Raw genomic sequence first — 19,737 nt, forward strand, 5'->3', positions numbered from 1 at the left:
AGTTTAGCAAAATTGACTTGGGTTTTGGCTGTAGTCATTCGATTTATTTGCATTCAGAATTCTGTTGTTATTTGTTGCATAAACTGTACCACTGGGTGACTTCAGTATTATATTTTGCTCATATCTTTTACTTGTTTCAGTCAATGGACTGCTGCCATATTGGGCCACCACTTTGAAAGGTTTAGTTGAATAAATCAACCCCAGCACTTATTTTTTTGAGTTTGGTATCTATTCTTCTGGTCTCTTTTGCCAAACTGCTGAATTATGAAGTTGTAAACAAACCAACACAAACACAAAGACACACGCACACACATGCATACGTGCACAAACACACACATGCAATGGGCTTCTTTCAGTTTCTGCCTACCAAATCCACTCGCAAGGCCTTCGTTGGCTTAAGGCCATTGGAGAAAACACTTGTCCAGAACGGCATATAAAAAACATCATTTAAGTGTGGTTGATGCCAGTACCATGTGACTGGCTTGTGCCAGTGCCGTCTCACTGGCTTCTGTGCCGTGGCATGTAAAAAACACCATTTGAGCGTGGTTGATGTCAGTGCTGCCTGACTGGCCCCCATGCCAGTGGCATGTAAAAAGCATGCACTACACTCTTGGACTGGTTGGCATAAAGAAGGGCATCCAGCTGTAGAAGCGTTGCCAGATCAGACTGGAGCCTGGTGCAGCCTCCTGGCTTGCCAGTCCTCAGTCAAACCCATGCCAGCATGGAAAGTGGATGTTAAACGATGATGGTGATGATGATGATGATGATGATAGTTGGGAAGCAAATTTCTTACCACACAACTACACCTACACACACACACACACACACACACACACACACACACACACACACACACACACACACACACACACACACACATTATATACTCTCCTGTTGTTAGATGACAGTTGAAAGTTCTGCAATTTCTTGCTGAACTGTGCCTTCATACAAACAGGTGTGTGCAGATCAGTTTGACAAAAAAAAAAAAAAAAAATTAATAAATAAAAATAGTGATTGATAGAATAATTGCCAAACTTAAAAATATGCACTGAGGTTGATTTGTCTGACTAAACCTTTCGAGGTGGTGTTGTAGCATGGCCACAATTCAGTGACTGAAGCAAGTAAAATAATGAAAGAATAAATATATGTATGCATGTCTAATATTACAATCTCTGTAATATTGATATCAAAGCTGATTGTTCATGTATATAAAACGTTTTCAAGGTTATATGGAGATTTAATAGTTTTGCAGATCCTACAGTTACTGTCTATTTATATAGACTGTAGTTTTAGTGATGGTAATAGTTAAAGAATATTGAATTAGTGTACAGGAAGTACCATCTTGTTTCCAATACATAAAAGTTACATGTCTTACATATTTATATAAACCTCTGTCACCAATCCATATTAAATGTGTTGCTGCTGCACCGAGTATTTCCCAATCTTGTCATTAAATTAGTTAAACAACATTGATTTGGTGCATAGTTCTCTTTTACTCTTTTACTTGTTTCAGTCATTTGACTGTGGCCATGCTGGAACACCACCTTTAGTCGAGTAAATTGACCCCAGGACTTATTCTTTGTAAGCCTAGTACTTATTCTATCGGTCTCTTTTGCCGAACTGCTAAGTTACGCGGACGTAAACACACCAGCATCGGTTGTCAAGCGATGTTGGGGGTCAAACACAGACACACACTAACATACACACACACACACTCACATATATATATATATGTATAAACATATACGTCAGACTTCTTTCAGTTTCCGTCTACCAAATCCACTCACAAGGCTTTGGTCGGCCCGAGGCTATAGTAGAAGACACTTGCCCAAGGTGCCACACAGTGGGACTGAACCCAGAACCATGTGGTTGGTAATCAAGCTACTTACCACACAGCCACTTCTACACCTGGTAATCATTACACAATTATTTGGTAATTCTTGTTAGTTCAAGAATTTGCAACCTTTATCTCTGCTAGCAGAATCATTTGCATGCCAGACAAAATGGCATTTCTTCCAGTTTTATGTTCTGAGTTCAAATTCTGCTGAAGTCGACATTACCTTTCATCCCTTTGGTGTTGATAAAACATGTACCAGTTAAGTACTGGGGTCAATGTAATCGACTTGCTCTTTCCTCCAAAATTTCATGCTTTTTACTTATGGTAAAAAGAATTATTTTATTTATTTATCCCTGGTTAACCAAGCTGTAAACCGGGTATCATATATATACCACTCTGCTGTTGCAAGGATGGCAACAGAGAGGATATTTTAGTGAAACAAAATGCTTCAGTAGTCTTGTATATACTTGATTTTTTAAGCCCTTTAACTCAAAGCAGAATAGAATTAATGTAAAAAAAAAAAAGCTGTAAAATTGTTAATAAAAATAAAATAAAATAAAATTTAATCATTCATTCTAGATCACATCCAACTAATGTGTTTAAAGAGAATCCTTTTTGACTTTGAAATACTTTACAACTAATTGTGTTGTATTCTTTATTTGCTACCTCATTGGTATCTGTTCTGAACGTGTCACTTTTATATCTCAACCTAGACCTGTTGATAGTATTCAACTTTTCTTAAATTCACATCTCTCACCCTGTACTCGATCCTCATAACTGGATCTTCTTTGGCACTTTCTTTCTGTCTTTGTCTTCCCCCAACAATGAATCTGAAACAATTTAATCTTTCAGCATTTAACTTAGCCATATCTGGCCCAAATATTCTACATGTTTTATATTCAAACCTCCCTTACAATATCACACTAAAAGTATACAATTACATCATCAAAATCTCAAAGCTATGAGATATTGCATGAGGAATTTAAAACAATGTGGATTATATTTGAAAGAGTAATCTGAATGATAAAGGGTTAAGACAAATGTTAACCACCCATTGTCATTGTTATCTAGTTGGAGAGAACCACGAAAAGTTGTTGACCAGAAAATATTATGCAGATATCCATTAAAATGAATGGAAAGTTCTTTTAAAATAGTTTTGTGAGTCATGTAGCCAGGCTCTAAATTTTACAAATTATTAGGTGTTCAGATACGTTATCATCACATGAAGAATTTTTTTCGTTCTACAACATTAGCTTGGTTGAAGACATAAATGTGATGGTAATCTGCCTATTACTATGACTACTAAATACCAGGAAATAACTAGCTTACCATTTACCTTTCTTTCTTTTAGTTTTACTGATATAAGATACAATTTCTTATCTTGCTATGAAAGAAAATATAGTATACTTTGATTGTAGGAAAACATCTTCCAAGTAGCTTGCTCCTAATTTTTGAAGCATTTTCTGATAATTGTTTTCACATTTAAAAGGAAGTCAGTACATGATCTAATTCTTGCTGCTGTTAATATTATCAACATTATTGATGCTTTTGTTTTAAAAATAGTTATCTGTAGCTAAAAATAATAATACTAATTACTATCAGTAATAGTAGTGTAACTAAATTTTATTTTTATATCTGAAAATGACAATAATCTACTGTTGAGAGGTAATGTTCTAGTTCACCACTCCTCAGTCAAACTGTCCAACCCATGCCAGCATGGAAAGCGGACGTAAAATGATGATGATGATGATGATTCATTAAAGGATTATTGATAATTCTTTGATTATTTCACTGGCTTGCTTGCAGAGTTAATATTTTTCCTATAGAGTAATGGTTTGTTAAATAGTTGTGCATTTACTTATATGGATGTTTATAAATGTTTGTTAAAGCAAGGCAGACTTCATTACTGTTATGAAATGTAACTGTTGTATAATTTCAGTGATTGTATCATAAGTGGCATAGATATAGAATCAACTATGTCTTTTTATTTAATATTGATTTTGCACTTAAGAAAATATTGAACTGATTTGAAGGATCAAATTTCTGTTATTTTGCATTGTTCATCATCAACATCGTGTGTTTCTTAAGTCAACTTGTGGAATGTATTTAGAAAGACAATGTTAATGTTATCAAGTTGGAATCACTAGTGATAATGCTTAACTAGTGCAGTAGGATAAGTGATTGAAGATAAGCAGATGGAAATATCAATGCTGTTTAGTACTTCTGGAATCTGGGATATGCGCAGTGATATGTGGTCAGATCAGTTCCAAAAATAAACAAAACTAAGCTATGATTCACCATAGTAAATAATAAACATTTTGCATTTTCTCATATCAGTTCTGTTGTGCAGAAATGATATTTTTTTTTTTTACAAACCAGTCATATGTATAATTTATCAAATTTCAGAGAATTTGATAAATTATGATATAGTCTCCACCATAGTGATTCCTCAATTTTCAGACGAACAGTGAGGTTAATTTTATACCCTAAACTCAACTACTGTCTATGTGATAGCCATATACCTGGTTCTGTTTGAATCTTTGAATCCTTGCATCGTACTTCTAGACTTATCACTGCAGGAACATACTTTATGTTTGTTTGCTGTTAAAGTTTCTTTCAACATTTTTAATGTTGTTTTTAAATTTCTTAACATATTTATCTATAATGTAAGATGAATTAAGTTAAAATCTTTCCTATCTGTATATAATTATGTGAAGCTTATTTCATTGAAAGATAAGCCAGTGAGATGGATCTGTTTCACATTATACATCTTTCTAGCACAAACTTGTTGGCTAAAGGTAATTCTTTATAAGCATTTCAAAATGATTATCATTGTTATTGCTATCACAGCCACTACTACTATCCCTACAATATACTAGTATTAAAAGTTTATAAAATGAAGGTGGAGAGCTGGCAGAATTGTTTGAACATGAAACAAAAATGCTTTGCAGTATTTCTTCCCATTCATTACATTCTGAGTTCAAATTCCGCTGAGGTCAACTTTGACTTTCATCCTTTTGGGTTTGATAAAATAAGTACCATTGTGCCCTGGGGCTCAATGTAATTGACTTCCCCTTCAAATTGCTGACTTTGTGCCAAAATTACAAAGAATTATAAGTCTATAATTACAGAAGTAAATGTTCCACAAGCCATAGAAGCTCAGCTCTGAATTCTGTAGAAGTTAGTCAAATAGAAATTTCCCCCTTGTTACCATGTGAGTCTGTTACAGTTAACTTCTTCAGAAGTGTAGAATCTATTCATTAGCTAAGTAGATTGAGTTATGAACAATTGTCTAAGCAAAAATGTGAACAAATTGCCTGAAATGTAATATGGAGATATGGTTGTTCAGCATCTTATCTAATAATCTACTTTTCATATTCACCCTCATCATTGTTGTCATAGTTGTCATCATCATCATCATCATCTTCATCATTATTACATCTGCCTCCTTATCATCGTCATTGTTTTTTATATTCACTTTTTCCATGTGGGTATGGACAAGATATTGAGGCAGTAGTCTATGATTGGAAAATGCTCTTTATGATTGCAACTAACCATATTTTCCAATAAGACACTTTATTCCATAGTTTTGCATGTTGGACAGTCCAGCTGCCAAATTTATTGTCTATGTGGGACATAAGCATATCAGTGCTGTCCAAACAGTGGTAATGTATGCAGACATATGCATGCATGCATGAGCACACACACACACACACACACAGCTTCTGTACAGTTTGTCTACCAAACTGGTCACCTTAAGGCTATGGTAGAAGGCACTTGCCCAAGGTACCATGCTGTGAAATTGAACTCAAGAGCTCAATTTGAAAAACAAATAAAAAAATGAGAGATTGGGCTCACAAGACAAAACTTTCAGCACCAGATATAAGTAATCCTCTATTATCTGCTTCTTTATTATTTGTTACAAGATTTCAGCAGCCACATTCTTTTCTCATCATCAGGTGTCTTTACTCTCTTTACTCTTTTACTCTTTTACTTGTTTCAGTCATTTGACTGTGGCCATGCTGGAGCACCGACTTTAGTCGAGCAAGTCAACCCTAGGACTTATTCTTTGTAAGCCTAGTACTTATTCTATCGGTCTCTTTTGCCGAACCACTAAGTTACGGGGACGTAAACACACCACTATCGGTTGTCAAGCGATGTTGGGGGGACAAACACAGACACACAACCATATACACACACATACATATATATATATATATATATACGACAGGCTTCTTTCAGTTTCCGTCTACCAAATCCACTCACAAGGCTGTGGTCGGGCCGAGGCTATAGTAGAAGACACTTGCCCAAGGTGCCACGCAGTGGGACTGAACCCGGAACCATGTGGTCGGTAAGTAAGCTACTTACCACACAGCCACTCCTACCCCTGTAATGATTTTTGTAATGTTATAATACTCTTCTTCATTTAGTTACTGCTATTTTCTTAATGGTACATCACTATTTCATTTCTTTATTTAAGGTTTGAGTTCATCACTTTTATTCAGTAATTTTGTTTTTCTAATTGCTGAGTCTGGAGGCAGGGGCAATGCTCATACCCTTCATAGGCTCTCGATTGGTGAAACTAATGTCATTAATTTTCTTCTTGAATTTTTGTTAAGTCAACATCAGTGGGAAGGACAGGAGCAGGGAGGGAATTTCAGAGGACTGATGTTTTGGGAAGAAGGACTGAGTGTAGTGATGATTGCTGGATTTGGAGTGGTGGTGGTGGTGGTGGTTAAACACAACAAAGATGATGAAAGATGGAGCAGCAACTCTGAAGGGCTGTGGCCACTATAGTAGCATTAGAGAAGGCAGAAAATGGGACAGTATACTTATGGGTCGGAGACTGGAATGCATGTCAGTGAGTTACTTTATGCTAGCATTCAAGTGAATGACTCTTTTCTGGATGTAGTCTAGGATATGTGTGTGTGTGTGTATGTGTGTGCAGCAGCAGTTGTACTACTCTAGATGTGATTGCAATTCTGTTATGGACCTCAACTGAGCTTTGTATAGTATCAGTAATTGTTGGGAACTGGAGTAACTTCTAACCATGAAGAGAAGGGCCAATCATTGGGATGCATTCTGAGTTATGTTAAAGAAGTGTTTTCACTAAGCAAAATTCCTTGGCCCCAACAATTGGAGCAACTGATTGCTCTACATTGAAATGTAAATTTAGTTGATTATAGGAAGGAAGAAATGGAATACTTACACTGTTTTTATGGTCATTAGTGCACAAATGTGATGAATAATATAAGAGTTGATCAGTACTCCAGAAAAAGAAATTAAAATATGTCTTTAAGAAATTAGGTGGTAGCTAATTGTTTTTCATTAGCTACTTTTTTAAGAGGTAGTTAATAGTTATTTTTAGTTTCTTGTAATGAATACTTTAATAAAAATTGAAAGCCTGAAAGTAATTCTTGTTGAATAACAGATACATGGATAGCAGGAAGAAGCCTGGACAAAATAAAATAAAAATGAGAACAAAAGTTATAAGAAAGCAAAACATTAGTCTACATTTGAAAGTTAATATATCTCATAAGAATTGAGGAGATATGTTTAGCTCCTATGAAAAGTTTGATGCTATACTCTATTTTCCTTTCATCTTTAATAACTTATGTTTCTAATATCAGTTTGTTACTGTGCTCTTTTTTTATATCTACTTTCCTCACTCAGTTACCTTAGCTTTCAATTTTCTTTCATTTATTATATATATAGAATATACTAAAATTATTTCCACCATTATCCTACTTCTAACATTATATCTGTTAAAAATCATGTTGGAATAATTAGATTTTATTGGTCAGAAGCTGACATTTATATAAATACATTTCTGCTTTTATATTCTAAAGGATGAACAAAAAATTATTACTTTCTTTCTTTTGCTGCTAGTAACATTAATTCTAAATCTGTTAAATTTGACCTTCTGAAAGATCAAAATGGTTTTATTTCCATATCTATCACAGCTAGCAGTTTACATAATGTTACAAACACTGTTATCAAAAGTTGCTCCAAATTTATTTCTACCCCTTTAAATCTTGTTTTACATAGTCTGATACATTATGTAGTATAGTTATGCACTCAGGTGTTCACACTTATAAAAAAAAAATTCTTTAAACCATTTCATTTGGGATTAATGATAAAGAGTCAAAATAGGTATGAAAGAAATATGATATATCTAAAGAAATCTGTTAGCAGTAAAGCTAGCGGAAGAAGAATTTTTGACAATTGTCAAAACATATGTCACATATTTTGGCATCATTCCAATAGACTATGGATTTAATGCATTTATTTGACATTTCTGAGTGAAATAAATGATAATGTTGAAAGAGTGTATGCTTCTTAGATATTGGAAAGAAGATTTACATCAGAGTAAGAGAGGAAAATAAAAATAAAAAAAGAAAAAAAAAACTCAAGGGAATAACTTTTGGATTCTGAAAGCCTTTAAGCCAGAATATAAAAATAAATGAGTGTTTTTATGGATCTGATGGGTGTATGAGAAGTATTGTAACTTCACTTTGTAAAATGTGTATAGTCATTAGTCAACCAATAAGAGATTTAAGCAGAAATACTTTATAAGCAAAAATACTTTTGTTGTATTAATCTGGAGAAATGGCTCCAAAATATTTAAAGGGACACAAAGGACTGATAGTTAACTGTTTTTTCCATAATATTAGCAGATGATATAAATATATACATAAAAAACCACTCATTCACCTATCCTGCCATTTGCAGCATGCTTGTACTATGCTGTGATCACTGTTTTTTTTTCTTGTGAACTTCATTGATGGTGTTGGTTTCCTATATATATATATATATATTTAAAATTATAATACAGGGTATCAAGAGATACCACCATGCTGAAAAAATAGCAGTCAAATCCTGACTCTAAAACCACAATAAATGTCCGCATGGCACGATTAGCGAAGACGAAGACCAAATGAATCAGTAAAAATTTTTACTGGTTCATTTGGTCTTCGTCTTCGCTAATCGTGCCATGCGGACATTTATTGTGGTTTTAGAGTCAGGATTTGACTGCTATTTTTTCAGCATGGTGGTATCTCTTGATACCCTGTATTATAATTTTAAATAATTATTACCTTTGATGGTTTTTATTCCCATGCTGACCACTTGATAAGATCAATATTTTAAATATCGATCTTGTCCTTATTTATATAATATATATATATATATATATATATATATATATATATATATATATATATAGAAAAGAAATGGAGCAGTAATTAACAACGAGAAGTTGATCATTGCTATTAAAAAGTCAGTTAATTTATCTCGTTCAATTTAACAAACATCGTCAGAACGATTTAGAGGAATATAAACTGGAGAAAAGGGAAAAGAAAGGAAAAGGAAAAAGTTCGTTAAGTCTTTAGGTTTACATTTTAGTGACTTTTTGGGTTCCTTGTGTGTGTACGTTTCTTCAATTAGATGAACGGAGCAGTAAGTGGGGAAAATGACTAGTTGACTGGTGTTAGTCGAAGAAGTTATGAGACTTATAAATGAGCACTTTAATATGAATACCAAATACTAAAAACTCTTTAGTAATAAAATTAGAGTAGGCCATAGCCTGACTAGCAACCTAGCTACTATTATAGCCTCTGTCAACGTTAAAAAGCTAGATGCCTTCTATGAAACTAGGAAGAATAGCAATAAAAAACAACAGTCAGTCGAATGATATAATAAGTGATTCCCCAAATAACTCGCCCTCTAAAAATTCGTATACCCACCTTATAAATAATAATCCCTCTCAACATATCATAGGTACAGACTGTCTTACTAATCTATGTGACTGCAGATATAAAAAAAAAATACTTGTGAATTCTTAAATAAATGTAAAACTAAAAACGTAATCTACTAATGTGACGCACTCTCAAATAATTACAAGAAAACTTATACTGGAGCAACTAAAAATGAAATGAAACTTAGATATAATTCCCATCGCTCAAGTTTCAGAAATAGAAGTAAAGCGAACTGTACAGGACTTAGTAGTTACATCTGGGAACTGAAAGACAATAATATTAATTATAGATTAGAATGACGTATACTAGCCAAAGCATCTTCATATAACCTTAATAATAACCGCTGTAATTTATGCATAAATGAGAAATTCTTCAATTTAATGCCAAATCAGAATTACTTAATAAACAAGATGAGAATAATATAACGTTTGCATAAAGATAAATTCTTATTCTCTAAATACTGCTAATACCCACATTACAGGTTTTTAGCTGACCTACCTAACATGTTATTACCTCCCTGAACCATCCCACTTACCATAGAGCATAATTTAACATCACAGTGCAATTTTAAGTTAAATTAAAGTACCCAGATTAACCAAACTATCTATTTAAAATCTACATTGTACACTAGGGTATATAATCCTTGATAATATATTAACTTTAAAGCTGGATTGCTGACTCACATAACAGGTTATATAGTAGAAGACACTTGCCCAAGGTGCCATGCAGTGGGACTGAACCCTGAACTATGTGGTTGGTAAACAAGCTACTTACCACACAGCCACTCCTGGGAAAGGTCAATTTGTCAGAAAAAGCAAAAGAAAATCACTACATCAGATCTAAAAGGCTCTTAAACAAACTGAAAAATCCAGCAGAAGATTTGATTTGGTTTTTCTCAAATGAGAAAAACTTTGACCAAGATCAAAAAGTTAATAGAAGAAATGACAGTTGGTTATGTGCAGACCCTTCTGAAGTTCCAAGTGTTATGCATACAAAATTTCCTGCAACTATCATGGTTTTAGGGGTTGTCAGCAACGAAAGACGTGTGCTGCCTCCTTACCTCTTTCCACAAGGCCTTAGAGTTAACTCCACCACCTACATTGAGGTCCTGGAAATAATTGTTAAACCCTGGATAGACAGTGTATGCAATGGAAGGCTATAAGTGTTTCAGTAAGATTCTGTACTATCACACATGGCTCTAGTAACACAGGAATGGATGGCTGAAAATTTTCATGATCACATAACCCTTAACATTTCGCCTCCTAATTCTCCAGATCTCAATCCATTGGACAATTACATGTGGAGCATTGTTGAGAGAGAGGTCAATGAACACGCCCATTACACCAAAGATTCTTTGAAAGCTGCCATAGTCAGAGTAATGTCCAAAATAAACCAGGACCACTTGATTCGAACATGTAGATGATTTAGATCTCATATAGATGCAGTTGTTGAAGCTGAAGGTGGCTTTATTGAATAACATTATAGAAAAGAAGGTTTATTTTTATCCTCATAGCATTTTTTGAGAAATAAAGTTATTATCTATTATTATATATCTGTTTATTTATAAACATAAATCTGTCCTCAAATATCTTACACGCCCTGTATATATGTGTATGTATTGAGGAGACCTATTGAGTCAAGTAAATCAAAATCAAATCAAATCACAATCAATTGGAAATTGTAGTTGTGGCTGTTACCAGTGCTGGTGGCACACAGTAAGCACCATTCAGTCATGCATGGGTCACTACCAGAGTCACCTGACTGGCTCCCAATGCTGGTAGCACATAAAACACACCATCCGAATGTGGTTCTGGAAACAACTGTTAAGCCCTGGATAGACAGTGTATGCAATGGAAGGCCATATGTGTTTCAGTAAGACTCTGCACTATCACACATGGCTCTAGTAACACAGGAATGGATGGCTGAAAATTTCCATGATCACATAACCCCTAACATTTGGCCTCCTAATTCCCCAGTTCTCAATCCATTGGACAATTACATGTGGGGTGTTGTTGAGAGAGAGGTCAATGAATATGCCTATAACACCAAAGATTCTTTGAAAGCTGCCATAGTCAGAGTAATGTCCAAAATGAACCAGGACCACTTGATTCGAGCATGTAGATGATTTAGATCTCATATAGAAGCAGTTGTTGAAGCTGAATGTGGCTTTATTGAATAACATTACAGAAAAGAAGGTTTATTTTTATCCTCATAGCATTTTTTGAGAAATAAAGTTATTATCTGTTATTATAAATCTGTTTATTTATAAACATAAATCTGTCCTCAAATATCTTATGCACCCTGTATATATAAATATATATATACATATAGATATCAAAATAAGCAACAGGATATCAAGTAGTGATGCAGTACACCCGTTTCAAGTGGCTCCATTTAATTGAACAATGCAATCATTACATCAGCTGCACAAATAAATAGAATTTTAACCAGTTGGACACATTAATATAATTTTTCTCAAATACTTTAACAGAGCAAGAAGATGGAAGAAATTCATGTTGTTGCTATTGTGGCTAAGAATAGACTACACTTCCAAGAATCACATGAAGCCCATTGGGGTCATAGCTTGTAAAGGTTTGTGATTCATTTCTAATTCATTTATCTCTTTATCAACTACTAAATTTAAGACTAGAGGACTGTGTCTGTTTAGAATAAAGGGCAAGAGTGAGTTGACAAATCATGGCTAGGTATGGTCATAAATATTGTCATATAATATTTATGACCATACCTAGCCATGAGCTGTCAACTCACTCTTGCCCTTTATTCTAAACAGACACAGTCCTCTAGTCCTCTTAGATTTAGTAGTTGATAAAGAGATAAATGAATTAGTAATGAATCACAATCCTTTACAAGCTATGGCCCCAATGGGCTTCATGCGATTCTTGGAAGTGTAGACTGTTTTTAGCCACAATTGCGACAACATAAATTTCTTCTATTTTCTATCATCTTCTTGCTCTGTTAAAGTATTTGAGAAAAATTATATTAATGTGTCCAACTGGTTAAAATTCTATTTATTTATTTATGCAGCTGAGGATAACCCTGCATTTAAATTGATGTAATGATTGCATTGTTCAATTAAATGGAGCCACTTGAAACGGTCGTACTACATCACTACTTGATATCCTGTTGCTTATTTTGATTTTATTCACCTTACTTCGAGCTGTGTGGATAATACTGGACTGACTTGGTGCTTCAACTTAAGTACCTAATTCAACTGAATCTCAGTTATTTCGTATATATATATATATATATATATATATACATATATATATATATATAAAGTCATAAGTGACAGAAATATTTTGACAAACTTTTATGTAATAATAAGAAAAATCATAATATCATGACAAATTTGTTTCGTAATTCAAAAATATGCAAATAATTTATATTATCATATTTGATAATAAATGAATTACTTACATGTCTGCATTAATGCAAAATGCAAAAAATTTGTTCAAATTAATGCAGAATTTGAGCTACATCATCAGGTGAAAGAAAGTCTTTGTTAAATTTTGCTTATTGTTAAATAAAAGTTCATCAAAATATTTCTCTGTCAGTTATGACTTTATGCACTCTTTATCCTTTTCTTTTGTATATTACTATATATTCTATATGATTTCTACAATGATACATTAAGGTGCTTTTTTTATGAGTACTATTGGATTATTTGAATCCATATATTGTGACTTATATATATATATATATATATATATATCATCATCATCATCATCGTTTAGCGTCCGCTTTCCATGCTAGCATGGGTTGGATGATTTGACTGAGGACTGGTGAAACCAGATGGCTCCACCAGGCTCCAATCTGATTTGGCAGAGTTTCTACAGCTGGATGCCCTTCCTAACGCCAACCACTCCGAGAGTGTAGTGGGTGCTTTTACGTGCCTTATATATATATATATATATATATATATGTTGGTGTGTGTGTGTATGTGCGTATATATATATATATATATATATATATATAAGCTATGATAGATCGTTGACCAAACACCATTCAATTTTTTTTCTCCGTGTTTTTCTCCTTGTTTTCTCCGTATTCTTTCTGTTGAAGAGCGTAGCTCGAAACGTTAAAGACTTTCCGTATTCCCGAGCGTCATACTAATACATCCTTTTGTTGTTTACACCACCTGTCCTCGTCTGTTGTTGTTTTTTTTCGTACATTCTCCCATATATATATATATATATATATATATATATATATATATATGTATATATATATAGTGAGGGTCCATGGCTTAGTGACTAGAGTGTTGTACTTATGATCACTAGCTTGTGGTTTCAATTCTTAGACTGGGTGGTGCATTGTGTTCTTAAGCAAAACACTTCATCTCACATTGTTCTGCAATCACTTCAATACCTGACACGTGGTACACTGTGCACCTGTTCAGACAATGTTGATTTAAAGGAGAGTGAGCTAGTGTGCAGCATGAACATTTGATCACTATAAACGAATCATCTGTGCAGATTGTTTGGCAAAAGCTGAACGCTCATACATTGTCTTCAATGAGAGAGTCCATCATATATACACCCACCCACCCACACACACACACTCCAATCTGGCTTTCTATTTTAATGAACAAATGATACTTCCACTTGATCTTTACCTATTCTTGACATCTTGGTGAAGTGAAGCATGTAGAATTAAGTATGTTGCCCTGAATTTGAACTCAAACATTTCCCAGTTTATTCATACTGTACATCAAGAAAAAAGTATGAAATTTAGATGATTTGAAAATGATTAGAACTTTTTGAAGTCATTTAAGACACTGTTATGGTATGTTTTTAATGTATTTTGTTGTGATATTGAATGTTTACAACCAGGAGAGTGTGTTGTAAGGTCTATTCTATAGTGTGTTGCAAGATCTATACCGTTGGAGTTAAATCATTTACTTAATAACCTCACAAATCTTCTTTGAAAACTATCCACCTGTGGGGTCCATCCATCTCTCATCTATTGGATCAATGGTTTTCTATTAGATTGAGCTACCTTGACATGTGCTGATGAAGCTCTCTCTCTCTCTCTCTCTCTCTCTCTCTCTCACACCCACATTCTATCAATCCAGATGTGGTCCATTTTTCAGTTTCATCACTTACAGTTTCTATCTATATATCAGCAACCTACCTACCATAATCTCCAACACAGATGATGCCACTCTAAGCATCAGTACTTCAGCATCTTACACCAAATCTGCACTGTTTCTATAAAGAGAATCTTTGAAACCACTTCCAATGGGGAACATCGTATCAATGTTGATATTTTCCAGCAGTAAAATGACTTCATTACTTCATATATCAAGAAAACATTATCACACCCGTTCCACTAAACATGAACAGCATGCAACTAAAATCTTCAAGATTACTGCAAATGTAAGGCCTCATCATCACAGAATTTGTCTTGGCTAGTTCACATTCTAAAGAAAGCAAAGACTGCATTACAATATGACTTTCTTCTGTAAATACTTCAGTTCCTAACAACCATTAAACCTCTTCAAAGCTTAGGTGAAACCAGCAATGAAGTGATGCTGCCATAAGCAAGTTGTATTTGGTCCATTGGATATCTAGTGTTAATTTGTGAAAAACATAGTGTGCTAACAAGTTGAAAGTGACTGGGCAGTGCAGGAGTTGGTTTATGTTGCAGATGTATGCTGATATAAATGTTATGTAAATAAATGAGGTTTGATGAGTGAAAAAAAATGTGTTTGGAATCTACTCAGAATATTATATTTCTATCCAATGCATACCAACATAGAACAACAGATGTTAAATTTATGATGGTATGCAAAGTGTAAAAATGATGAAACAAAAGCTAGTCAGCAAAATTTAGTAATTAGATAGTATTTTCTGTGACACATCAACTAAAATGAAATGATGTTCATATGCACTTTTAAAAGCTATATGTTAACAAATAAACCTTTGTCATAGCTAAGTTTTGAGTCCTTTGTAAGTAATTTTTTTTCTTTTTAATTGTATCTGTTTTTTTTCTATTTTCTATCACATGCTTAAGTTGCAAATTTTTCTCATCAACAGTAGTTAAAATAGAACTTAAGTAATTATATTTTGTGTATGTGCATGTGGAATTTCTGATGTATAGCAGTTAGTCAAAGAGGAGCTGTTAAAATATCTTATAAATATCTCCATTACTTATTTCTCATAACCTGAGGAGCTATCTTAATTTCAAAATGGTTTGCATTCAGTTTGTAAACTTTTATGAGTATAGGTTAAGAGACAGACAGGTGGGCAGGCAAGTAGGTAGACAGACAGGTAAGTAGACATGCTTGTAGTTAGTCAGGTTAGTGGGTAGACAGGCAGAAACAGATGTATAAGTAATGCAAATACTATTGTGTGAAAGAAGAAAGAGAGCATACAATCTTAGATGTTACTGGCACTCTTTGATGGCTGCTAAATTTATGGTTGGTTGGTTCTTAGAATTGACTGCTGTGAAATATTACAAATAAAAATTCTAACTCAAGAGAAAAAAAGATCAGTGATTGTTTGATTATTTGGAATTGTTCAGTAGTAAAATAAAGTTACTAAGATCTCTTTCACGATTTCCAATATCTCTTGTTAAACAAAGGAAAAGACATTGAATCAAGGGCAGGTGTTATTTTGGTAATTGTTAGAAAAAAGTTTTCTCTTTGCTGAGATACCAAAAAAATATCTGTTGAACATTTTTGTTTTCGTGCATTTTTGAAAATCTACAATTGATTTCTGAAAATGAAATACTAGAAAAATCCAATATAATCATTTCTCAAGGGTTGAATTAACATTGCAACCACATTAGAACTGTTATAAAAGTAATTTGCATTCTACTCTGTACAATGTTGATTTTTCATGAAAATATCAGACCCCCCCCCCCCCCCCACCGCCAGTTCTGTGTAATGACTGGTTGTATGTTAAAGGTAATATTTCCTTCTTTAAATTTTTTTCATGGAAATTTCCTTATAACTGCTTGTATGAATTATTATATAAATGATGGTGTTATGGATGCCATCAAAGAAGAAGTTGAATATCTTTAGAATTAATTTTTAGTATTGTTTCTCTCAGTATTCTTAATTTATTAATATTTAAAAATTTTTTACAGCAATCATATGCTTCTATATTTAAGTTTCTTTACGTGCATAAGAACTTTTAAAAATCTTTTCTTATTTAGTGTTTTTCTAATTTGTAAAACAAATTTACTATGAATGTATTTAGTTTTCTGTTCAATAGAGTAGTTAGGATTGCATCTCAAGGACTTGCCTTTCTCTTCAGGACCAAGAAATACTTCATACCTCAATAGTTACTGACATACTACAATGCTAATGTGGGGCCCACACTGGAGTTCTGCTTCCATATCTAGGATGGTATTGCTATTGTGCATACAGGCATCTTGGATTGCGTATAGAGGAAAGCCACTTGATTGGTTGGCATAAAGTCACTTACAGACATGTTCTAGTTTGTATCCCACTGATATATTTTCCCTTTCTGCTGTTTCTACAATTATTCTAAAACTAATCTAATGGCCTCTGCTCCTTAGACCTGACTGATCTTGTGCCACTTTCACTCAGGCACTCTGACTCATTTGTCCTTCTTCTCATTACTCATATTGTGTCCAACTCCCATAAAAAAATCCCAGAGATCTTAAGAGGTCATCCTGAATACCACATACTTACTATTTTAACGTAGCTATAACCATCATGGTCCTAAGAAATATTAGGACTTCATAATAAGATATAAATATATACCCAGTGTATGTGTATATGTGTTTAAGAGCTGGCAAGCCAGAAATCTGAGCTTGGCATAGTTTTCTGGCTTATTAGTTCCTGTAAAATCATCCAACCCATGCTAATATTGAAAAAAGGGGTGTTAAAGGATGATGATGATATATATATATATATATATATACATATATATATATATATTATCATCATCATCATCATCCTTTAACACCCATATATCTCAAATAACTATTGTTTTAGGGTTCTTTTCCAAAATTTCACATAAAAACATTTTCCTAATTTTCATAATTAATATGATTTTTGAAAGAGGTTCATTGTTAGTACATTTTACTTTGAGGAGGAAGCATTTGTGTATGTATATATTTGAGGAGGAAGCATTTGTGTATGTATATATATATATATATATATATTATCATCATCATCATCATCCTTTAACACCCATTTTTTCAATATTAGCATGGGTTGGATGATTTTACAGGAACTAATAAGCCAGAAAACTATGCCAAGCTCAGATTTCTGGCTTGCCAGCTCTTAAATATATATATACATACACAAATGCTTCCTCCTCAAAGTAAAATGTACTAACAATGAACCTCTTTCAAAAATCATATTAATTATGAAAATTAGGAAAATGTTTTTATGTGAAATTTTGGAAAAGAACCCTAAAACAATAGTTATTTGAGATATATTGATATATATGAAAATGCTTATTATGATATATTCTAATCTATATTCATTCTTAATGTTTCAGCTTAGTCTGGTATTTCGAGCCATCCTTCTTGACTACGGTTGCTCTCTTGGGAATGAGTATCAGTTTAATTGATTTTCTTGTTCCACTTTTGTCATCTATGTATGGTCCTGAAACCTGGTAAGTAACCTGTAAACCTCAACCTTTACAAATCTTTATTATTTCTCCTTGCTATGATAAAATTTACATAAATGATTGGACCGTTTTCTTTATAGGTGGTGCATCATCATTTTATGAAATTACAAAGACCTTTCAGGCTAGTGCTTAATTCTGCTGTGTTAAGCATTCATGAGAGGTGGATGTTGAAAAGTTCCTGGCTTTAAGGGTATCGCGAAAGGCTTGGCTGGAGGTTCAACTTGGAGTTCTTTTATAGGGCTTAGAAAAACTGAAGGACTGCTGCCATAAGTGTGTGAATCTGAGAGGGGAATATGTTGAATAAAATCAGAATTAACTGATCCTCTCGTATTTTCTTTTATCCAAAGCCAAGAACTTTTTAGCACCTCCTTGTAAGAAATAGATTGTTCCATTTATAGAATGCTTATTATATATTTGATGATGTTCCCCACAAAATTTTGGTACTTATTCTATAGCTAGATGAATGTAGAATTAAGTAAATTCCTCAAAACTTATTGAAATATTTGCAGTAGATATGTACTTATAGTCCATGAGTTGACTGATTGATTCCTTATCTGCTTGACCAGTTCACTTTTACAGTTGTTAGATCCTGTTTGAAATGCAAAGCAATTTTTGTATCCACTAGGTGGAATGTATAGTTTGGTGCTTTATCATTTGCGTCATGTAAGCTCACCATACAATTACAATAACAGTCTTTGAATTCATGGACTTTGGACTTTAAGTCACTAAACAAGCATCTTAAGTCAAGCTGGTCAATATCAGCTTACAATGTTATCCTTTATTCATTTACTTGTTTCAGTCATTGGACTGCAGCCATGTTGGGGTACCACTTTGAAGGGTTTAGTCAAACAAATCAATCATGCTACATTTTTCTTTTAAGTCTGGCGCTTATTTTGTCAGCCTCATTTGCTGAACTGCTCAGTTACAGGGATGTAAAGAAACCAACTCTAGCTGTCATGCAGTGGTGGGGAACAAACACAAAGCCAAACACACATACATTCACATCCTACTAAACACGGATGTATTATTAGAACACCAAATACTATGGTATTTGCCTTGAGAGTTCCTCTTTTATAGATGTGCAGTGCTAAAAGTACAGACACGTGATTTCAGTATTAATACTGCTTCTGTCATTAATATTTTTTAATAAGCCTGCTCACTATTTGTGACATCAATGACTGAAATGTCACTGTTATTCTATATATTAGTGGCAGTGAGATTTAGCTGGTATGTGGGAACCGTATACATTCCACTGAGGAAGCACAGTATGATGAAATCACATGATCTAGCAGTTCTGGTACCCATACCAGATGATTCTAGCCTACCAGGGTCTATGTCTGTGTTTTTAGCACTGTACATCTATATGAGAAAACCTCTCAAGGTCAACACTGCAGTATTCGGTGCTCTTATGATACATCTATATTTAGTAGGATATAAAGATTGCTATTTGGTATTAATACTGTTTCTGTTGCTAATATTTATTGTACTGCCAATTCAATGTAGATTAACT

At 33.6% G+C, this 19,737-nt stretch overlaps 1 protein-coding gene across 3 annotated transcripts in view; it reads left to right on the forward strand.

The window, feature by feature from the left end:
* The window catches only part of LOC106877942 (ADP-ribosylation factor-like protein 6-interacting protein 1), a 95,339-nt gene that overhangs the window by 58,471 nt on the left and 17,131 nt on the right, over positions 1-19,737 (forward strand). For all 3 annotated transcript variants that reach the window (XM_089345853.1, XM_014927022.3, XM_014927021.3), the window contains exon 3: positions 18,096-18,212. In XM_089345853.1, the coding sequence (XP_089201979.1) occupies positions 18,096-18,212 (117 nt within the window). The remainder of the gene's footprint in view (positions 1-18,095; positions 18,213-19,737) is intronic.

This window comes from Octopus bimaculoides, chromosome 2 (genome assembly GCF_046866305.1).
Source record: "Octopus bimaculoides isolate indiv1 chromosome 2, ASM4686630v1, whole genome shotgun sequence".
Taxonomy (NCBI): Eukaryota; Metazoa; Mollusca; class Cephalopoda; order Octopoda; family Octopodidae; genus Octopus; species Octopus bimaculoides.